At 38.8% G+C, this 24,590-nt stretch overlaps 1 protein-coding gene and 1 long non-coding RNA gene across 5 annotated transcripts in view; one reads left to right on the forward strand and one right to left on the reverse strand.

Annotated features, from left to right (window-relative positions):
• Positions 1 to 24,590, reverse strand: part of LOC116064974 (E3 ubiquitin-protein ligase HECW1) — a 90,267-nt gene that overhangs the window by 65,088 nt on the left and 589 nt on the right. For 3 of the 4 annotated variants that reach the window (XM_031320404.2, XM_035998111.1, XM_035998109.1), the window contains exons 2-6: positions 20,729 to 20,786; positions 14,583 to 14,904; positions 9,223 to 9,330; positions 3,902 to 3,996; positions 1,398 to 1,473 (exon numbers count right to left, since the gene is read on the reverse strand). In XM_031320404.2, coding sequence (XP_031176264.1) covers positions 1,398 to 1,473; positions 3,902 to 3,996; positions 9,223 to 9,330; positions 14,583 to 14,904; positions 20,729 to 20,755 — 628 coding nt within the window. In that variant the 5' untranslated portion in view covers positions 20,756 to 20,786. The remainder of the gene's footprint in view (positions 1 to 1,397; positions 1,474 to 3,901; positions 3,997 to 9,222; positions 9,331 to 14,582; positions 14,905 to 20,728; positions 20,787 to 24,590) is intronic. The other variant, XM_035998110.1, reaches the window with a different exon arrangement.
• On the forward strand, positions 5,961 to 24,590 carry LOC116064981. Its single transcript, XR_004108643.1, has 3 exons — positions 5,961 to 6,085; positions 17,775 to 17,784; positions 24,580 to 24,590. It is a non-coding gene; the product is annotated as an uncharacterized LOC116064981 (long non-coding RNA).

Below are 24,590 nucleotides of genomic sequence, written 5' to 3' on the forward strand. Positions count from 1 at the left end.
ATTATACTGTTATAGTTTTAGACTGCCAGGGGACTTCCTTCTTTTGACACACTGAGCTCCTCTCTCCTCTCTCTTTCCATATGTGTGCATTCATGTTGTTACTAACTTGTCCTTATGTTTTCTCGCCCCGCAGTTTGGTTGCAGCTGTCTCCGTGGTCCTGCTTGGCACCCTGCTATGCCCTGCAGTGCCCTGCTACACCATGTAATGCCCTGCTATGCCATAAACTACAATATTACTACTACTACTACTACTACTACTACTACTACTTATAATTGCCACTGTTCATCACACCCCCAACCGGCACCGTCACAAAGAGCCTGGGTCTGTCCAAGGTTTCTCCCTAAAAGGAAGTTTTCCTCACCACTCGAGGTTTCTCCCTAAAAGGGAGTTTTTCCTCACCACTGTCGCACTAAATGCTTGCTCTTGGGGGAATTACTGGAATTGTTGGGTCTTTGTAAATTACAGAGTGTGGTCTAGACCTACTCTATCTGAACGGGGCATTAGGCACAAGTATGCAGAAAGAAAAAGGGCTTAGAAAAAGAAACCAGACAGAAGATAGGTGTAAACCGAGCCCTGGGTATCCTGCTCTGCCTTTGAGAAAATGAAAGCTCAGATGGGCCGATCTGGAATCTTCCCTTTATGACGTCATAAGGAGGAAGGTTACCTCCCCTTTCTCTGCTTTGCCCGCCCAGAGAATTTGGCCCAACCATGAGAAAGAGAGAGACATCATGGCTTGCAAACAAGCAAAGCCTGACAGTTGGTCAACTCCACCTTGCCCCCCCCTCCCTCTCTCCTCCTCAATAGCATTTAAAGCTACAGACACAGAAATGGCACAACCTAAAGAAAGCTCATTGTGAGACTGGCTCTAGTGGCTGTAATACTGCACCAAGGCTGAATTTCAGGAAAGAGACTTCAGATACAGTATTAGGGGACCACTAAGGTCTATATAAAAGAGACTTCAGATACAGTATTAGGGGACCACTAAGGTCTACATAAAAGAGACTTCAGATACAGTATTAGGGGAGCACTAAGGTCTATATAAAAGAGACTTCAGATACAGTATTAGGGAACCACTAAGGCCTATATAAAAGAGACTTCAGATACAGTATTAGGGGACCACTAAGGCCTATATAAAAGAGACTTCAGATACAGTATTAGGGGACCACTAAGGTCTATATAAAAGAGACTTCAGATACAGTATTAGGGGACCACTAAGGTCTATATAAAAGAGACTTCAGATACAGTATTAGGGGACCACTAAGGTCTATATAAAAGAGACTTCAGATACAGTATTAGGGGACCACTAAGGCCTGTATAAAAGCGTCCAAAAAGCAGCATGTCATAGGACCTTAAAGTGGTGAAGTAAAGCAATACAAGAATAGATATAGTATCCTACCTGACAAGGAAAAGTTAATGAGTCTCCTGTTGCCCAGTCCATGGTTGACTTCAGGACTAACCACTGGCTTTAATACCTGAGGATACATACAGACATGAAAAGTTAAGAACTGTCCTCAAATAAAAATAACACAAAAACCCAGTCAAAATGAAATGGAAAGGAAATTGGGTCACTGCAGCCAAAAAAACGCAGTAAATAAAAAATAAAAAAATTAAACAAATACATCAATACATTTATGATTTTTTTTTATATATTTATCATATAAAACAAGAAACAAACATACAAACAGAACAGCTCAGACAAGACATGACCAAAGGGTAACAGTAGACAATAGAAATGAAGATAGCAGGCATTACTATCATCCCCAGCCCTCCCAAACCACTAAATAGAGAACATCAAATGACATCAAAGAAAACGTGGACAACAAAAAGGTTACAAATTTGCTATTATTTACAGAGAAGGTACAAATATAGGCTATACTGGATTAGGAAACCCTTGTGGTACGGAAGATTACAAAGTAGGTCCAATAAACTCCAAGTAAGGATCCCAGACTCTATAGAATGTCAGTGAGGAGTGAAGCATACATGTAAATGTATTCCTTGGGAACACACTCCATTACAAGACTGTGTAATGACTTTTTTGTTGGAGCGATGTCCTTAAAAGCAAAACATTCTTCCTAGCTCCTAGCGGCAAACATGTTTATGGTTACCCAGGCTATCCAGCTGAGCTTTGTCCTCCTCCCACTCCTTCTCTCAGGATGACTGGGAGATAGCAGTCCCAGCTGGAGACACATGCCGTCCATCACACCCATACAAATCAAACGCTGTGTCTTCTCTGTCTAGACTGAACGGGCAAAGCAGACAAATATCCCTTCACTGCTTTTCCATCTGTCCATCTCCTCTATGTTGTTCTTCTCCTCGGTCTCTCTTTGTTGTGTCTGCCTCTAGCAGTTCGAACCGGTGCTGTCCACCCCTCGCCTCAAAAAACCTGACTGACTTAGCTGGTGTGGACTCTCTTCTCCTATCTCTACTCTCTTCCTTCCTCTCTCTTCAGATGGCGGTTATTTTTATTCGTTTGTCATCAGGAAGCAAGTACAGATCAAGTTCCTGGTCCATCAGCATTTCCAGAGGCCCAGAGCAGCAGAATGGGAAGGCAAACACTGAAACCCAATCACCTAGCTGAACACCGTCTTGATAACAGGGTCTGACTGATATAGGCTTTAGAAGGACACACACACACACACACACACACACACACACACACACACACACACACACACACACACACACACTTTTGTTGGATCTCCGTTTTTGCCTCGTTTGATGCATACCCAGCAGTTTGAACTTACATTGAATTCCGAAGGAATAGTCGTAGCTCAAATGGTGATGTCATAGGTCATGTGACAACACATCATTTTAGGCACCTTACAGGTATGAAACAGATTCTTGTCAATTTGGGTCAGCAGCATTTTAAGATTTTCACGATACTGTCATGGAACGGTGCTGCCGTGGTGAGGCAAAAATTAGCATCTTTCACCATGACACAGGAAGCTGTTGTAACTGGACTTAGTCCAATCTGCCCCACATTTCACATGCTGGATAACAGTCCAGGCCTGAAGACATCTGCATGCCCATATTGAGTCACAGTCATAGCGCCACCTACTGACAACAGTTCAGCCTGTTATGAACTGCTAGACAGTAAAGAACAGAGAGACAGTGAGTTTCTGCAGGTGGGTTTTTGTGTCATCACTGCGCAAATGCCATTATGAAAATAAAATTAAAAAAAACACACTAAACTAAGGTGGAGGAAACTAAAGAATAAAATGAAGACCCCCATTTAGCTAATGCAATAAGTTAAGCTATCTAACTACAGTTTAGCTAACTACGCAGGCTTGGAGGATGACGAATGACTTGCAGATTCTACTATGGTCATACGTCATATTCCCATTTTAGCAACAACTTTTTTTTTTACTTTGAGCACAAAATTAAGTTATTTGTCAAAACTATTTGGCGAACAGTATGGTTAGTCAATATTGTCTAGGAAATGACTCAGAGAAATATGAAATATAAAATTGTCAAAATACACTGGAGGGGGCCTTTAAGGGGATTAGCTCTCATCAGAATCATCCTTGCTGCTCAAATTCTTTGAAAGCTTCTTCAAAGAGCAGAGCCTTTTCCTGTGTAATCTAACTATTTGCAATGGATGGTCAATTCTTTGACGTATCTCAGACTAAAATATACTTAGTGACTTCTAATGTAGCATTGTACTTCCATCAGAGGTGTAGCTGCAGCATAACTACTTCAGTAGTAGATCAAAGCATGGCAAGAAACAATTACAAAGTAGCTTTCTCACCACTAAGGTTGATTGGCATGACTGACTGAAATGAGACAAAAATAAAAAAGACTGGGCTGCCATTCAACAGACACAAGATACTGAGTGACCAATGAAGCCCCACATTTAAGAAAGCTGCATATGTCAAAATAAATAAATGTGGTGAGACTCACAGTTGCAGAACTTTTCTTTATGGTTATGCTGGGTGTCGTTGCCCTCAGTGCTCCGGTGACACCGTGGTAGTACCTGAAACAGACTTTGGTCTCAGCTGAGGAGGACACACAAATGAGTGGGAAAGGGAGGTGGCAATGATGGAGAAAAAATTAAACAAGAATTAGTTTCCTTTCACCAACACTGAATCCTACTCCACATTGTAATTTTTACCTGAATGTCAAACAAAAGAAATCTGATGATTAATGTTGATGATTTTATGTCCCAACAAGATACATTTAAATACCGGTTCTGTGGTTTTACATTTTTAATTTGTATACATTTAAGTCTCCAGCAATGACTTCCTGAGTGATGTCCCACGCAATCTAGTTAGAATTAGGGTTATCATCGTCCATCATGATGGTTGGCCGACATCATGATGGAGAGCCACCATCGTGATGCCACACCCCCACCCTGTCAGACACACACTCATGCTAGTTGTGGGCGCTGGACGGGAAATTGACAAGTGCGTCGGTCTAACTAGCAAAGACACTTGCGTCGGGCTTTTGCGCTGTGCTGCGCAGGGTGCAAGATAGGGCCCCTTAAATGGAAGCTACTATGTACTATGTAATAATCTTACCTTCTCAGACTCGTAGCTTTCAGGTGCTCACAGGTCTCCTATACAGTGGAAATCAATGAATCAGTGAACCCACGCACACCTGGGCCTTTTATGCCCAAGCATGGGCTACGTAGTGGTGTGTCTTAAAGTGGTATCCACGTCAACTGCCCCAGTGGGTCAGTCTCCCGTACATATGGAATATGTAACTCTGTTGAGAGATAGTCTCGATACAATAGAGAACTTTTGAATATTTGCCACCCAGTAATACTGAACAAAATTAGTAAGGGCAAGACCATCTGTCAATTTATGCAAGATTGACAGCAATATGTTGAAATAAATAAGTAAGATAACCATTTTGACCAAACTTACCCTGCCTGCAGTGGTAGGTTAGTCTATCTGTTAAAATCCTCCTCCACTTTTTTAAGCAAAGGGACCAAATTTCTGTTGAATATATCTGCCAAAGACTTTTTAATAAAAACTCCCAGATACTACCCAGGTACCTTAGCAAGGTAGCTCAGCAGCTGGTGTCTTCACTGCAAACATTTCACTCTTCTAAAATTAAGTTTGAACCTCAACAGCAAGCCAAATTGTTTTAGAATGTTTAAAACTACTGGAAGAGATGTCGAAGGGTTCGACACATATAAAAGTAAGTTGTCTGTATAAAGCGACAATTTGTGTACAGTTCCCAGTCGCATAATACACCTTAAATTTCTCCTCAGAATGGCCAGCAGCTCAATGTCCAGTGCAAAAAATAAGGGGGACTATGGGCACCCCTGTCTTATGCCGCAGTGAAGATGAAAAGAGGGCAAGGTAGTGTTGTTTGTTAAAACTAATGCTACGGGGGACGAGTACAATAACTTAACCCAAGAGATAAAATCGGGACCCAGACCCTGTCAAAGGCCTTCTCTGCATCCAACACCACCACCACTTTTGGATTGTTGGAGCAGGGCATTTTCAGTATATTTGAAAGCCTCCTGGTGTTGTGGAAGGACTGCCTCCCCAGTATGAAATCAGTCTGGTCCAACGAGATGATATACGGTAGCACATGTTGGTGGTGGATGGCCAGAATTTTTGACAGACTTTTGTAGTCTACATTAAGTAATGAAATGGGCCTATAGCTCCCGCATGATAAAGGATCCTTATCCTTTTTAAATAGGAGAATGATTGTGGCATTTGTCAGCGTTGGAGGGAGGGGCCATTCAACAGGGCTTCATTGTACATATCCTTCAGAGCTGGAGAAAGGAGTGATGCAATCTTCTTATAAAATTCTACGGTAAATCCATCCGCACTGGGTGATTTTGCAAGGTTTTAATTGCCCCTTCTATTTCATTTGCTGTTATTGGCCTGCATAGATCCTCCACGTGATTGCTGTCAAGTCTAAGGAACTCTATTGTAGAGTTGCATGTTAAAGGGAGACACTACAGGTGAATAGGGAAAATATTTTCACTAACAGATATCACCATGAAACTTCCCAGTTGATTATTTACATTAAGAGATTTTTTTGTATTACAGGTTTTCTGAACTTTCATGTTTATTATGCAAATGAGACATTATGTTATTAAATATGTGCTTATTTGCATAAATAAAGGTGTTTCTTAACCATACCCTTGCTCTACTCTGGTTTGGTTAAAATAAACCCTTAATTCACCCATTTACATGTATAAATGTAGAAAACAAAGAATATATTAATAATCTTCATCTATAGAACACAAGGATCTTGTCATGATACCCTTAATGAAAAGATCGTTGATGTGTATGGTAAGAGACATGACAAAAAGATGATCTTCGTATGTGAAGACTTCAACGTAGATTTGTTAAATTTAAAGGAGCTGAAACCCAGTAGAGATTTTATCGACAAAATGTTGTAATCTTAAAGCCAACTAGAATAACAACTGATAGTGCAACTTTAATAGATAACATCTTTACTAATGAAATTGGAAATCAAATACTAAGTGGAGTGCTTATCAATGACATCAAGTGACCATCTTATCATGTTTGCAACTTTGAACATTTTTTCAAAGAAAAATACACAAAGAAACTCTAAAACTGTTAAGTTGATTCAAAATAAAACACCTGACACCATATAGGCTCTTTAAGGCAGAACAGATAGACAGAGGTTTCTCTAAATAATGATTCAAACAAAGCCTATGATGAATTAATGTCTACATTTACTACCCTATATGACAAACATTGTCTTATACGCACACTAATGATAAATAAATATGAAGACAAACCCTGGATTACTAGGGGACTAGAAAATGCTTGTAAAAAGATAAATGTATTGTACGCAAGTTTCTACAATTTAGAACAAAGGAAGTGGAAAATAAATATAAGAAATATAAAAATAAATTGACCAGCATAATGAGAATGAATAAAAAATATTATTTCAATGAACAATTAGAACAGCACAGAAATGATATGCGGGGTACATGGAAGGTGATTAACAACATAATCAAAAAAGGTACTGGGAAATCCAACTATGCAGACCACTTTAATAAAAATGTCCAATCAATAATAACAGAAACAAAGGAGACTGCTAACAAATTCAATGATTACTTTAGGAATGTTGGCTATAATTTAGCAAAGGAAATTGTTGACCCAATAATAACAGAGAATGTAAATGAAAATATTATTAAAATAAATTAAAATACCTTTTTTTAAGAGTATTGGATGGAGTTATTGTAGTATATTATTACTGTTATTGTAGTGATTAGTTATTGATGTGGTAAACAAGTTCGAGAATAAGAAATCCACTGACTGTAATTATATTGACATGACTTTAGTTCAAAATAATAAAGATAGTATAGTGAAACCCCTGACCCATATCTTTAATCAATTATTACAAACATATTTCCAAATCAAATGAAAATAGCAAAGGTCATTCCCATCTACACAAATGGAGATAAGCACTTTTTCTTAAACCAGACCAATTTCTCTCCTTCCACAGTTCTCAAAAATATTCGAAAAACCTTTTATCCACACTTCATAGAAAAACACAATTTACTCAATGAACATCAATATGGCTTCAGATCAAACCGGTCCACAGCAATGGCAGAGCTAATATAATAAATATCTACAGCTATTGATAATAACGAATATATGGAAGGAGTTTTCATAGACCTAAAAAAGCATTTGACACAATTGACCATAAGCTATTAATGACCAAACTGTAAAAATATGGGATTACAGAAGTAGCACACCAATGGCTCAGTAGTTACCTGGAAAATAGATATCAATATGTGCAAATAAACAACAATAACACAGATTTGTTGAGGGTTATATGTGGTGTCCCACAAGTGTAAGTGTTGGGTCCAAAATTGTTTCTACTGTACATAAATGGCATTTGTAATGTGTCCAAGATGTTACATTTTGTTTTGTTTGCTGATGACACCAACTTGTTTTATTCAGTTTAAAACAGTTTAATATTAACAAGTTGTCACTGAATGTAAATAAAACTAAATATATAATATTCGGAAATTCAATAATCAAGTACAAATTATGTTAGATAATATTGAAATAGAAAGAGTGTATGAGAACTAGGGATGCACCGAATCCAGGATTCGGCTTCGGAATCGGCCGAATATTGGGCTTTTTGACGGGCTTTGGTTTCTGCTGAACCTTAGAATTGTTTTCCACCGAACCGAACCCTACGCTTGCACTACGCGCGCTACGCTGGTCGACGTAATGACGCCGCCGTTGATTACGGGAAGGTGTTTACGTAGGTGGAGCGCTCAATGCAGTAGGCTGTGAGAAAGTGAAAATGGAACTCGTGAGCAGAAAAAGTGTAGTTTGGCAGTACTTTCCGTCAAAAGAAGGCCATTCAAGTCCAGCTACATGTTCAATTTGCAATGCTGATTTGTCTCGTGGTGGCAAGGACTCTAAACAATACACAACATCGCCGCTGTTAAAATATTTGTCTATGAAACATCCGAAAGAATACAAATTGTGCATGAAGGAAGCAGCCAAAATGCAACAACTTCAGTTATGGCAAAGGAAGGACCATTACCAGCTTTGCTAGCCCTACACCGAATGAAAAATACACTGCTGTGGACGTTGTTTACTTCATTAATGTGTTTACTGTGTTAATGGACTGAGGATGGCAGTAGGATTCGGTATTCGGTTTCGGATTTGGCAGAATCTTAACCAGTGGATTCGGTATTAGGCCGAACCCCAAAAATCTGGATTCGGTACATCCCTAGTAATGACCACTTATATTTGACCACATTCTGTCGACAACTTTCACACCTAACCTGTTCGGTGATGTCCAAACAAAGGCTAGTGAGTTTGCCCTTAGGTTCAGTTTCTTTAGGCTGCTGAGAGAGCTGTCCGGATCAAGACCACTTTGTGTAAATTGTGGTGCAAATACAAAGGGGACCAACCCCAGGATATGTGATAGTAGCTTTGTGACATTTGTGTTTGAATTCAAATTAAACCAGCAATAATTTAGTTTTTTGGTCTCTTAAAAAACAGTTTATTACCTTTTAAAATTGATATTGCAAAACAAATAATATGAATAGCATACACTGGTGTTACAGGCTGCATGTTGACTGTTAGAACCTGGCTGAAAAACTGTAAAAAACTGAATTCCAAACAGAAATAATAAAAAACAAAAACAAAACTACAACTTGGATGAAGTGGTATTTAGTACAGGGTATTTATTAAGCTGTTTTTAATGAGAAACTAATTTCCTTGCTCAAAAAACAAGTAAGAGTTTTTGTTACTTACTGTCACTGAAGTTGGAGCTAGAGTCAATTTTCCAAACAATCTGTCCCTTGTGAGACCCGTTGATGCCTCGGTTCTTGTAGTCCAGAAAGTTCTCAGACAAAGCCTCATCTGGAAAGAGATCATCTTGTTGAGACCTGCTACTCCGACCCTCAAATATTTTTGAAGAAGTCATTTTTTTATATTCCATTTCCCATTACACTTTACAGTAACATAAAATGCAATTAATTCTCCATGTGGAGATGTCCTTGATTCCCAACCAATTATGAATGTGCCATAGGATAGCATAATACTGGTGATAATGTGTCATATCACAATATTTACAGTATTGGGACATGTTGAGGTATTTACATTATGACTACGTACAGCAGAAATACAATGGCTGACTCCTCTGTGGAGGAGTTTTATTTTATCAGTTCCGGTCAGGTTTTTTTTCATGGAATCCAAAATCAATAAATAAAGTAATTTCCTGCTAAATTTAGTGGGATTTTTTTTAATTCATGAGGGACACATGTAAAATGTTTTATTCTTTCTGTGAATATAATCAAATTAATCTTACTACCATTTACGTCTTTTGTAGATACTCTGTGTTAACCCCTTATTTTGAGAAGTGGATGTTGTCACATGTATATCCTGGGCTGTTTCAATGCATTTACCATAAAGGTCAAAATACAGGTGCACTCCAACTTTAGCAGCAGCTGGTTGCATGGAGATGCAAGAGACAGCGAGCTTGACCGCAGTCTTCTACTTGGTCAGCTTTTGTGCTTCTCTGGTGGTCCAGAGGCAGCATCAGCCACACCTCGGCCCCAGGTCGATGATCTTTGTATGCTTTGGTTTTTTGTAAGATAGTGTACAGTTCTTGGAAGTGTATCGATCCTGTCCTTCAGAACCTCCACTGGCTCCCTGTTTCCCAACGCATCCAGTTTAAAGTCCTCCTCCTCACCCACAAAGCCCTCTCCCCACCACTCAGGACCACGCATCGTACCTGGGGTGACATAGCTTTCGCCATTGCAGCCCCCTCCCTCTGGAACTCCCTACCCATACACATCCGTGAATGTACTGGCCTGGACACATTCAAAACACACCTCTTCAGATTAGCTTTCCACACACAATAGTCTTACATTACTCACCTGATAGTTACTGGTTTTATTGTTTTTAATTGCTTTCAATATGCTTGTTTTATGTGTTGGTTTTATTGCTTATCTGTTTTTAATGTGATGTATGTGCTGGTTTTTACTGTAAAGTGTCTTTGAGTACCATGAAAAGCGCTATATAAATAAAATGTATTATTATTATTATTATTATTATTATTATTATTATGCCGCAACTCTGTATGCTACTACTAAAGTGAATAATGCGCCATCTTTGAAAGATAAAAAACTATGAAAAGATAAACTAATAAAACAATAACACCACAACATTTAGAAACACAATATTGAACTATACATGTACATGCTCAAGGGACATTTCATATATATATATATATATGTGTGTGTGTGTGTGTGTGTGTGTGTGTGTGTGTGTGTGTGTGTGTCATGTGACTCCTCCAGCCTTCGAAATTATTCAAATTTGCGCACGCACACAGCTCTTTTGCCTTTTGTCAAGAGTGAGTCATTTATACATTTTTTAACTTAATTTATTCATAACTAACATAGGCTACAGGCCACTTGGAAGTTTGAACAAAGAAATAAAATAAGTCCTCCAGAGGCCAGCCTCCGTTTCACCTCCTCAAAATCTATTTTCGCGTTAACTGAAACGCATCACCTGACCGCTCATTTACCGCGCAACTCGGAGCACAAGCCCGAGCCCGGCCCGAAACCATGTAAAATGATAGAAATTAAGGCAAAGATCTTCAGCTCTAATCTGCGTTTGTTTTCGCCGTTGGTCGCTTTCTTTTTTGGATTTTAGTCCTTCTGCTGAACGTGTAGGTCTTTTCTCAGCAGTACAAGTATTGTGGGCACTTCTTCGGGTCGTCAGCAATACCTTCACCTGTTGCAGCGTCCTCTTTGTCTCCAAAGCTGAAGGCTGCTGTTGTCCTTTCTCAGTGGTGACATAAAACGCATCACTTGAGCTGTTGCGCGGCAAAGTCGCCGGACCACACCATTTTGTAAACAGCCATATTGAAAAATACTGTATAGAGAGAGTTTTGTGGAGCTGATCGGCTTAATTAGCTTTGTATCAACGCATTTGGCAGTAGCTTGAATGCAATCGACGTTCAATAATATAAAATATTTGCACACTATAGCTTTAATATATCGAATCGTTGGCAATGGATCGAGATGCGTATCGTATCCTCAGATCGGAGATGCACATCAGAAGACTCTACCATGACAGACAGGTTGGGATGTAGCCACACCCTAAAGCATCCCCTGCTTCATTATCAATTTAACATAAATGTGACCATAATTTACATAATGAACATGATGCTGTATTGAAGAAGACTTAAAGCTAACGATTGAGACCAGTGACTTATTATGAAAATATTTGGGGTAATATGTAAATCAAGTGAGAGGTTATTTTCCCATAGACTTCTATAGAGACTTCTTTTTGCAGCCAATGAAGTATCTCCCTGCTGGAAATGAGATAGAATGCAGGTTTAAGGCACTTCCGCATTGGCTTTACTTTTCGCACCCGGAAGCTTCGTCCATTATTTTTACAGTCTATGGGTGGAGGACCGTATACACATACACATACACATATATATTTATAATAAAAATTAACTGTATGTTGTAAGTGTATGTTGAGATATTTATTTGTGATCTACCTTGATATTTTGTACCGTGGGAAAAGTCAAGTACATAATTATTGTTAAAATATTGAAAAGGATAAAAAGTAACAGTCCAGTATGAAGAGGCCATATTATATTTTTTGTTTATAGTGACTCTTTGTTAGTTTGCAAGAGAACAGCTTCAATTTTGTTTATTTATTTCAATTACATTTATTATTCATGTAGATTGTTTCGCTAAGTGTCACAGCATTGCACAGAGAAAATTAGGTTGTAGAGGTGGGAAATTCCTCACAGCAACGGAGGATTTCCATTACCAACCTGACCAGCCCCGAGTAATACATAAGACATCTCACATAGGTCCCATATACATGCTAGAGATGCATATTTTTTGTTGTTTGTATTGGCTGAGGGCTTGATACCAATCTACCTAGTTGTCCTCACTCTAATTTTTCATTTCTTGTCCTTTTTTTTGGTAATGTTTGTATTTGTGACACTTTGCTTCCCCAAGTATGTATAGTGTACTTTTCTGTATATTGTCATCTAAACAAATATTTAGCACTTTTGCCTGTTTATTTGTATTTGAAAAAAAATGTATCTGATTGCAAAAAAGAGAGGGTAAAACCCCTGCAGACAGCGTAGCTTTCCAGCTGGTAGCATGCAGCTTAAGACACAGGGTAACGTTAGCTTACCGGTTAACCTGTAGCTTGACTATTCCAGACACCATGGCCACTGCCGGAGTCTGAGATGACTGAGACAAAAACAGAAAATCCTCCTGCTTTCTTGAAGTCACCGGTGTGGCAACATTTTGCCTATCCCATGAGTGAGTATGTAAAGAAACAACGAAGGTTAAGCATGTGGGCTCTGACAGGATTTCGTGGAACCTTCAGGTACGCTCGCTAATTGTGGGGAATTTCTGCTCATTCACAGTTAGTGTGATGAAGATGGTTCAATAGTTTTTTATAATGAGATTTATTTGTTTACCTGGCACAAAAGAAAAAACATCGGCATCGGTATCGACATCGACATTGGCCAAATGCAAATTCTACAAAAGATCCTACAAAGGAGGGAGGGGTAGAGACCAGACCCCTGCTCCAATCTGTAATTTCACAGATACTAATCCATATGTTTAATCAAATATCTATCCATATAGACATGAGAATGCCGTGATGATTATTATGAAACTTCCTCCTTGACCATGTGACTTGCTTTGCTTAAGGATTTGAGGTTACCGTATCTTTTATCATGAGGTTATAATGAATAATCATGTTAGTAATGTTTGTATTCTATGTGCAGCTAAAAGTCTTTATATTTCCAATAATAGGAGATTTAGCTTAGTAAGTCTAAGACTTAGTAAGACTTACTACGTTTCTGCCTAAAAGGAGTTTTTCCTCGCCACTGTCACACTAAATTCTTGCTCTTGTGGGAATTACTAAAATTGTTGGGTCTTTGTAAATTATAGTGTGGTCTAGACCTCCTCTATCTGTAAAGTGTCTCCAGATAACTTTTGTTATGATTTGATATTATAAATAAAATTGAATCGAATTGAATTAAGAATGCTTAACGGTAAGAAGAGAAAGTTAGTTTAAAGTTTAAGCGTCAGAAAATGGTATTGGGAGGAGAATGCCCCCCTAAACACATCCCTCCTTTGAATGGAAGATGACCTTTAAAAGCTGAACGCCCAAGCTTATCGGTCTCTCTTCTCTTCTGTTCTTCTGCCCTTCTTCGTACTTTGTTTTTTCTTTTGTTCTCCTTCACCCCTGACGTCCTTTCTGCGTGTGCCACGGTGCTAAGTGACCTGCACACCGCCAGTTTACCACACGCTCTCTTCTATCGGACATTTCCTCTCTGTCCACTCAAGCTGCAAAACTCGGACTGATCATCTACGTTTTTAAATAACGCGCTGAAGAAGCTTGCGGGACAAACTCCCAGCTCAATGAAAATCCTCCCCTTCATCTCTGTGTTCGGAAGTCGGAACCCAAGGAACAAGCACCAACACGGCAATCACCATCTGGCGGTGATCCAACTCTTCATCTGTGGCTGCAGAGAGAGAACGAAACGACCACGTGGAGTCGCCACGAGGTGGTAGCCGGAGGACAAGCTCCATCACCGCGGCAAAAAAACTGCTGCCACCCTCGATCATCCAGTCCGGGCCGTCTTTTCATCCCTCCATCAATCCCTGCTTCCTAGTTAGGCAAACGCTGTTTTACTCTTAAAAGGGCGATGCTCACTGGGTTGTTTAGGAAGGGTTAGGGTGAATTAGGGTTTTAAAAGTGTTACATCTTCCTCAAAATTAGTCTCATGTTGATTTTAGTAGTATGTATTCAATAGATGAATAATTTCTTAATTTATAAAGAAACCTGGGTATGTGAATTTTGTGTGTTTTGAAACTGAACTAAGGCAAAGGTTATAAGCATTCTCTTTATAGAGTGGTGCCCCAAATGTATTTAGTTGCTCAAAATATGAAACAATTGCTGATAGCCAAGCACTCTACGATAAATTAAATATTAATTAATGTCAATTAATTAAACCACCCATATGCACTACACTTGTTTTAATGTAGATTGTACTTAATTAGTATTCATCTTGTATCAATGAAACTATAACATTTAATGACATCATGTCATAACTCACTTACCAACAAGATACATGCCTATCCAGTCCCTAGCATCCACTTCCTCCTTGATGTCCCATGTGATCACCAGGTTATCAGACTCGCCTATGGTGTAGTGGGAGGAGCTGATGGTCAGAGTGGAGCGTGCGTCTGGGGAGACCAGGTCAGTGTCACTGGTGGAACGCGACAGCCCCAGCATGAAGTCCTCCTGGTTCAGACCATTGACAGCAAAGGTCTCTGGGCCGCAGCTTTGACGAACCGCATTCTTGCAGCGCTGTCGGGTCTGGGTGCTGCAGGTCGGGGAAGCCATTGCAGCCAGGCCCAGGAACCGGTTCTGGTACAAGTTCTAAAAGAAAATACCCAGCAAGAAGCTTTTAGCCAACTAACAAGGAAAAATACTTTGTTCAGATTACAAAGAAAATCAAAGGAGAAAACCCCTTATTGGTGTTTCTGTTGAATTTCTTACCATACTATCTATTGATCCTCGTCCCATTTTACAGGGTTCTTTGCAACAGTGATTTTCCTTTTTTCAGATAAAACTCAGTCAGTCATTCTGTTTTTGACACCCAAAAAATCTGTGAAATATGAATTATGTACCCTGGGACCTTCTACCCCTGAATTTTCAGGCCCTGTCTGTTATGGTTTTGTACATTTTCTGTTTTTTCGTATTATTCTGTATATTTCTGTTCCCTGTTGTGTCGTTGTATCTTGTTGTGTCAAGTCTCTGTGTTTAGTTTATTTCATGTTTCCTGTCTGTTGTTTCCTGTTTTATTTTGATAGTCTGTTTTCTGTCTTGTCTTGTCTAGCTTTACTTTGTGTTTTCCCGCCTGTGTGATTGTCCGATGTGCTCCACCTGTTCCCCAGCCCTGGTGTCACCTGTCTTGCGTCTTCTCGTTACCTAGTTTATTTAGCCCGTGTGTTTCCTTTGTCTGGTGTCAGATCGTTTTGTATTCCGTTGTGTCCTGTCCCTGTAAGTCGGCTCCTGTTGTTTCCTGTCCGTGTCGCCGTCAGCCTGTGTTTTTCCTGTTGCTTTTGTATTTTTCTCTGAGTTTCTCGTGTGGTTTTTCCAGCCTCAGAGCTGCCGGTTTTTGTTATCCATTAAATTCCTGAACTCAAGCCATCTCCTGCCTGTCTGCCTCTCCCTGCATTTGGGTCCACTATTCCTCACTTCACCTAACACTGTCATGGTCACCCACATCGCCGCCACTACACATACCCCAACCCCCCAACATATAAATACAGCAGTCAACTGTCAGCAGTGTGGACAGTATTTAATATGGAAGATTGAGAGCATGCTACTGGGTCAAAGGATTTCAAATTTGAAAATAATTGAAAGTGTCAAAAAATGCAAATTCAAGCACTTTCTATTTTTATTAGAGTGTTCTATATACATCTCAACAACAGGAATTTAATTTAGAAATGCAATAAAAAAAACTTTGATGACTCGTGATTTATTCCATGAAAAATATCCTTCCTAGGCATACCTGCCATCACTCCCGTTTTCCCCCGGGTTTCTCCCGTTTTTTAGCCCTATCTCCCGGACCCCTCCCGGTTTGTTATTTCTCCCGGGAAACTCCCGTCATTTGCATGGCCCAAACTCCTTTATAAATAATCGGACCAATATGTTTGTCTAATGTTGACCAGTTGCCAGATCTTGAATGAAACCTCAACGTGGCAACCTATAACCCAGTTGCGCAGTTGATCTCTGCGCAAGCTTCGCGGAAAGTTCAGACCCGAAAGCGAGCCGATAAAAATGGCAGGTGAAGGCGGTGTTCCCGCAAAGAAATCGAAATATAGCTGTAAATTTCAACAGTGTTGGGCGCAACAATTTACATGCATCTTACCTAGTCATATCAACAACCTCCATGCTTTTTGTAAGGTGTGTCGCATTGATTTTAATGTAGCACACGGCGGGAAAAATGACATTACCCATCACATCACAGCGGGTCTTAGTATAGTACACTATAACAGTACACCCCCCCCAAAAAAAAAAAAAAAAAAAATGTTGGCAGGTATGTTCCTGGGTAACGGGAATGGATTTAAAAATGATTTTCAATGTCTACCTTTTTAGCATATAAATGTTTATGCATATCCATAGTTACAGCTAACCAAACACGCACTGCTCAAAAAAACTAAAGTTTTAACACAATATGATATATTTGGGAATTTATAATTAAATGGGCTCATTGTTTGATTTTGGTCACACAATATTCCATGCCAAAAACAGAAAAACGATGAAAGATGTCTTAAAATGCTTTAAAGTAAAGGTTATCAGGTTTTTATTGTATACTCAACTCAGGAAAACATGATTGTGTAATATGCCATGAAAATCTGAGTTAAATTACTTGACTGTGTCATTGTTACTCGGGATGACATCCTGTTAGCCAGGAATGACATACTGCAAGTATTTCGCTAAAGGCTCTCTTTTTTCAACAGTCATACATACAATAAAAAGCAAGCAACACTTGCAGGGTCACATAAGAACTCCAAGAAACTACGAAAACATCTCAAAAAGGCCAACAAAATAAAATTTGTCAGTGAAAACCACTTTGTCAATTCTTTGTTGTGCCTCTCTTTATAAGACAGCGTCATCTGGAAGGACAGATGTGACCATGAAAACTCAAAAAGCAGGCAGACACTCATGCACACACGCGCACACACACACACACACACACACACACACATTATTATTATATGATCAATTAACAATTAAATATTAGAGTATATCTATAATATTAGCTTATTCATTATCTGGACAATGATCATGACCTGTGTTGCTATAATGAAAATAAAGAACAAAAATTCCATAAAAGATTAAAGACATACATATTATGTAATTAACATAATCTAACAATATCAACACATTGCTTGAAAAGTGACAAATAATAAAAAAAACTATTTTCATTAACATGTCCTAACTGGATAACAGAGGACATGTCCTGGATAACAGAAGATCTTCGTTATCCAGGAAGGACAAAAACATGATTTTCCCACCAAAACTCTGTCAAACTATAGCATACTAAGCTAAAATATATCTTAGCCTTTAAAACATTAATGCCATATTTCAAATGAAATAGGCATTTTTTAAAATATCAAAACATCAAATATGTTTTATTAGCGTTATCCAGAAAGACACATGATTTTTGGACATAGTGCACCAGTGACCGAAAAAGCACAATATCAACTTTTTTAAGAGAGAATTACTAAACTCTCCAGATGTTTTGGGGTCCTCCAAAATCTTCTTTATGATGTAATATCCTGTTACATGACTAGGAAAATGCATTGTGGGTAATGGATGCATTTGAATCTCTGTTACCCAGGAGGGACATTGGGGAAATCCAAAAGTTTGGACAAAAGTATTTATTGTGTAAAATAGCAAATAAGCTCAGTATTGGTATTATATTTGTAGGTATAATTGCAAACATCCACACAATTATGCCCAAGTAGAAAACAATTTTTTTTTTTAACTTTTATGAATTAATTATTATTAATTTTTTTTTTCTTTTCTTTTTTTAAGATTATTTTTTGGGGCATTTTCATCCTTTATTTTTACAGGACAGCTGAAGACATGAAAGGGGAGAGAGAGGGGGAATGACATGCAGCAAAGGGCCGCATATCTAAAAACTTCATTAAGTATTGCAAAATCCAAATGTATGTATTGGTAGATCTCCCCTTTTTAGAGGGATTGGTTGGAAAAGGGAACTGTCACACTGGGCGATCTGTATCTCGGTGGCATATTGAAATTCTTTGAGGATGTGGTACAGCAATTTGGAATCCCTAGGTCTCGATTTTTAAAATGCTTGCAACTTCGCCATCTGTTAGCACCGACGGCACCAGAATTATGCATCGCTTCTACTGGACTCCTTCCAGATTGTTTAGACTTGGGTTGAAAGTCACCTCAAATTGGTGAAAATATAAGACAGAGGATGCCAATTAATTCATGTCCTATGGTCTTGTGATAAGGTCCAGAATTGTTTAACTGGGATAAATGACAACCTATGTCTGTTGGATTGCAGGGAACAGGTTCCATTCAGCCCAATATTATTTGTTCTAGGAGATGGGTATAGATAAGCACATAAGAAGTTGGGTCCAAAGTAGTTTAATGATAGCCAGACATTCTTTTAAGAGGATGGAGGAATGAAGGGGTGCCGTTAATTCAAGAGTGGGCTTGTGAGATGGCTAGGGTGGCATATGTTCATGTTGCAAATTGTATGTTTTGTGTGTTTATTTAAAAATAAATGTTGTTAATCATTAAAAAGAGGGCGGAGCTGTGGAGGATAACGCGGCTAAGCCAGTGTCATCTATGGTTTCAATGACGTGTACTAAGCTAAACGCTAGAGAAAGTTATAGGAGTGCATATGTCTTGTGACACGAAATATACTGAACACAATAATCATAGGTTAGTTATCAGAATTGTCTTATATCCTATAGAGATTATGGAGAAAAAAAATGTAAGTTGCTCGTCAATTCAGCTTTGCACAAGCTTTGACAGTCTATTAAATACATGGGGGATTTCCTTTGTGTGTCCCATTATTATGAATTATTTGTAGGCTTAAGTACTTGTGATATCAACAGATAACGTTTAATATAAGACACGGTAGGAAAGGAAATGACATTTCTCCATTCTCAGCTGAGGTGGACACATTACCGCTGCAGTGTTTACTATTGCACTTTACACTGCATACATTAGCCTAGCAGCTATCAGAGTTTCCTTCTTCTTAAAGCTTCATCCCGACAAAACAACACGGTTGAATTTTAGCCTGGGTTGCAAGTTTTTGTAGCCTAAAACAGAGCAGCTTATATTGGCAGAGAGAGCAACAAGTTGGCGGACTGCCGAGTTGTTGCTCTGCTCTTCTCAGCTGCACTGTGCTGCTAGAATGACTAATTATTTCCAAACAGAGCCATTCAAGTCAACTGCTACTTTTTATGTTATTCTAATATCGCAATATATATCGCAGGAAAAAAAATATTGCAATGTTTTTTCCAATATCGTGCAGCCCTACCTGTAAAACATGTTTAAAGGTGTGGCATGACACACTAAGAGTTCAGTGTCTGTTCAGCGTGGATGCTGTGATCACTGCAAGATACAGCATCATCACCAGCAGGTCCAAATGTGAAGGAGTTTTCCATCAGATCAGAGAATGCTCCAGTTGAAACGGAGCTTCAGGGCACGACCCATCCAGCTCTGACGGATAGTTCTAAATACTGAGGCACTTTGCGCGTGCAGTTGGTGATGAAGAAAGGTTATCTGCATGCACAGTACAATTTTCATGTGCCTGCTTGTGACATAATTTGATATGAACATTAGTGAAAAGCCACCATCATACCATTGCATTTGGGAATGTGAACATATAATGAAATTTTGGAAGGATGTGAAATGCATGATAGATAAAATCCTGAATATCAATATACAAATTTCTGCAACGTTATTTATATTACATTAATATCCTCTAAACATGCCACTGAAGAGGAAGGAATATGCATTCATAGACATGTGTCTATTACAAGCAAAGCGTTTTATTGCTTTGCAATGGAAGAACATAAAGGCACCAAGTATAGGTAACTGGTTGAAAGAAATGGCAATAAATATGTCTATGGAAAAGGTAACTTTGAGGAAATCTGGAATCCTTTCTTATTCTTTCTTGAACATGGTTGAAATGACGTACCAGTGGCTGATTGAGAAGCTGTGTCAAATCTAATAGGATGGGATGAGAAGCTTTTAGTTATTGTTACTTTTATTCATTTTTTTTTTATTTATGTATTATTCTTAATGTCTCTGTCCTTTACATTCATGCTTTCCTTAAGTGTCAAACATGTTTTATATGTATGTACATTGATTATGTTAAAACTCAATAAAAATATTGCTGAAAAAAAAAAAAAAAAGCCACCATCATTATTGATTTAACCGCTGGTTGTACCAATATATTGTTTTTTTTCATAGATTTGGCAACTATTGCTAATATGATGACAATGTAGTAAGTTTATATTTTATCATGAACAAGATGACATTTAATGATACGGAATGTCAGAACAAAATGTATTCTAGTACACTGTACACAAATAAATATTGGTATTGGCACCAGCCTTAAATCCCATAGTGCTACACATTGACTGGGTAAGCAGGCAAAAAGGTGGTGGGTGATCGTGGTGGCGGGTGGGGGGGCACTGACCTTGATACTACAGAGCTGCATCAGCATTATGACCAGTCAACCCAAAGCAGACCAAAACCTGAGGGAAGTTGGAGGAGAAGGGTGGCGTGTTACAAACCACAGAAAGTTAAAAAAAAAAAAAAAAAAAAAAAAAAAGCAGAGGCTGTAAATGTAGCAGGTTGGAGTCAAGTGTGGCATTTGTGTGCAGGAAAACACATCATCATCAGACTTTCATACTTCATCTTTGTAAGATAAAAATATGAATAATTGAGAAGGAGCAGAAGCACAGATGGACAAACAAAAGAAAACAGAGATGTAAAGACACTGTGACCTCCACACAGAAACATGGAGAACAGAGATATACAGCAATCAGAGCTATCAGAGTGTCAAACTGATTTTCAAATTAAAACATATTCAACAGCAACAAAAACAACATCTAATATTTTCACTTCTCAGTTTTCATGTGCATCTCTGAATGGTCACATGGTTCGCATTGCTGCAATGGAGAGGCAAGCCTGCAAAGGAGGAACATATATTCTCGGGTAACTTAACTACCAACTGCCACTGATACAATGGAGCTCTGTAGCCGGTGTCCGTACCCGGCTCGAAGTCCCCTATTCTCCTACTTTGGATGTCTCGTGAGCTTAACCGTAGAGCTGGGCGATATGGAGAAAATCAAATATCACGATATTTTTGACCAAATACCTCGATATCGATACCGCAACGATATTGTAGTGTTGACTATTGGTGCTTTCACAAAATATTCATACAATGAGATTTTTGATAAGTAATCATCAGTAATGTGGATATAATGACTAAGTGGGTAAAGGCAAATAATAAAACAGTTACAACAGTCTGGTAAGTTCAGAAAATGACATCACTTTACTGTAATGCAGCCTTTAAAACCAGGAAAAGACAACACTAATGCCATATTACGATATTACGATATCCAAAATCTAAGACGATATCTAGTCTCATATCACGATATCGATATAATATCGATATATTGCCCAGCTCTACTTATGCGGGTAACATTATCACCGTCACTGTGTCACGAGCCAAAGCATTAAGAGTTTGTTGAAGCAACCAATGTAATAATGACTTAGATTCATATATCGCATTTCGTGAAACCCACGGATGCTTCACCCAGGTAGGCTACAGGGGGACAAGGGAAAAGAACATAGGCCAACACAAACACGGACTGAAAGGAAAACGTCCACGCTAAATGGAAGGGGGACGTAATTTAATATGGGCTACTGACGTACAACTAGGGCTGGGCGATATGGAGAAAATCAAATATCACAATATTTTTGACTAAATACCTCGATACCGCAACGATATTGTAGTGTTGACTATTGGTGCTTTCACAAAACATTTACACAATGAGATTTTTGATAAATAATCATCAGTAATGTGGATATAATGACTAAGTGGGTAAAGGCAAATAACAGAACAGTTACAACAGTCTGGTAAGTTCAGAAAGTGACATCACTTTACTGTAATGCAGCCTTTAAAACCAGGAAAAGACCACACTTATACCATATTATGATATCCAAAATCTAAGACGATATCTAGTCTCATATCACGATATCGATATAATATTGATATATTGCCCAGCTCTATGTACAACCACATCACACATTGCATTTTATGAATGAAATAGACATATTGTAATATGTCTATTTCAGGGCCAATGTCTATTTAAGGGCCAATTCGGGGTGGGTTTTGAATCATTTACAATCCCGTAATTGTCTCAATCTGGTAAAAGCCTGACCGAGTGTGACTCACGTTATCGCCCGTTGTTTTTCCCTTTCTCTTTTAGCTTTTAGTTGTTCTTCGTTTAAGTTCCTTCTTTCTTGTGATGGTCCTGCCTCAGTATCAGCCATAACTACAGCAGTTTCTAAAATCAAATTAAAATACAATTAGGCCTCTATAAAGAAATCTCCTGCTACCTTTTACCTAGCTGGATACTCACTAACAGGCTTTTCAGGTGTTACACCGAAGTCTGTGACCCTTCAGAATGTGTTAGCCTATTGTAGCGATGTCTACCTGCATCATTCTGTGACTTTGTGGGAAAAACAATCAGACCCGGGCAGAGGCATTAAGACAAACTATATATAAATAGCGTTCTTTTCACTGTTAGTCTCGTTTGCTGTTACAGGTCATTTAAGAAGCATTGTATGAAAAATGACAGAGCTTTAGAAACATTAAAAAGTTCGATATAGTCACTCTAACAAGCTCGCTGGCCGGCAGTCACGCTCACACACACGGCCACGTGCATGCTATGTATTTACCAGTATATTCCTCACTACATGGAGTATACATGTGTAACCAGTGTTTCACTCAGAGCATGACATGTGGAAAAAGCCGGTGACCAGCATACACAGCTGAGACCATGCATGCAGAGCATGAGTCAACTGTTCTGGGAATCCCCCCTCCCTCTGGCTTGCTGCTTGATTAGGGGACAGATTAGGCAGATAGCAGAGAAGAGAGGAAAAGCATCTTGATCCAGTTTGCAATACATACGCCTTTTAGACACACAGAGAAAACCAGTCAAGATTTCTAATAATATTATGCTAGGGGCAGAAGAAAGCAGAGAGAGTGAGTGAAAAGCAGTCCCAGCCAGAGTCTGATGAGGCCAGCAGAGGATAAGCATGGAGATCAGAATGGTATCATGTCAAAAAAGGTGGATCAGAAGACATATTCACACTACAGAAAACCAGGCACAGTCTAAGGAGGGGGGGTGACTCAAAGGATATACAAACAGAAGTGGAACTGAGTGCTGTTAGCTTCATAAACTGAATACAACAACTCTTAGCAGCACCGATCTCTGGTTGACTTTGGTGCATTTTTGGGACTCTTTTGCTGTGTACCTTTTTGCTGAAAAAAAAGTGTAGAGAAGAAGCTCAGGTTTTGGCTTTTATTCGACAGATGCAAGGGGGGGGGAGGGATTGTGTAACAGGGGTGCATACTAGAGGTGCAACGATGAATCGATTAGTTGTCAACTATTAAATTAATCGCCAACTATTTTGATAATCGATTAATCGTTTGAGTCATTTTTTTATTAAAAAAAAAAAAATCTGATTTCTCTGATTCCAGCTTGTTAAATGTGAATATCTTCTAGTTTCTTCTCTCTGTGACAGTAAACTGAATATCTTTGAGTTTTGGACAAAACGAGACATTTGAGGACGTCATCTTAGGCTTTGGGAAACACTGATCCACATTTTTCACCATGTTTTTTACATTTTTATAGATCAAACAACTAATCGATTAATCGAGAAAATAATCGACAGATTAATCGACTATGAAAATAATCATTAGTTGCAGCCCTAGTACATACATATGTGCCGTTTTCATTGAAATGTTGATTACACTAATGAAGGCAAGCAGAAGTTTATTGTTGAAAAAAGGTCAATTTGACAGTATTACAATTTGACAATCAATTTGGCAACATAACAGGAGGGTTAATTATAGGCGACTGATTTGCATGGCACCAAAACACAGAGGAAAACAAAAGGAAAAAGGCACCCGTCGTGTGTTGCTCCAGTATTTAAGAGGATTGTGATGATGGGAGTTCCCACACAAAGTGGGAGGGGGAATCCTCCCCTCATAGTAGGACTCGTATAGTAGCCTAGCCTCCATCCCAAATCAAGAGCAAACTAGGGCGAAACTGTACGGCCCTGACATCCCCAGCGCCGATAGGCAGCGGCTACATCATGCCAAACAACATAAGACAATTAATTATTAATACTTTAATGTTACGTTTCTTAGCCTAGGCTACTGGAAAATAAGCCTATATGGTCTATATGAGAGATGACTCAAGGCTTTCTCAGATTTGTATCCACTCATTATAGGCACATTTAGTCTAATAGATTTCTAACTT

This window comes from Sander lucioperca, chromosome 23, assembly GCF_008315115.2.
Source record: "Sander lucioperca isolate FBNREF2018 chromosome 23, SLUC_FBN_1.2, whole genome shotgun sequence".
Taxonomy (NCBI): Eukaryota; Metazoa; Chordata; class Actinopteri; order Perciformes; family Percidae; genus Sander; species Sander lucioperca.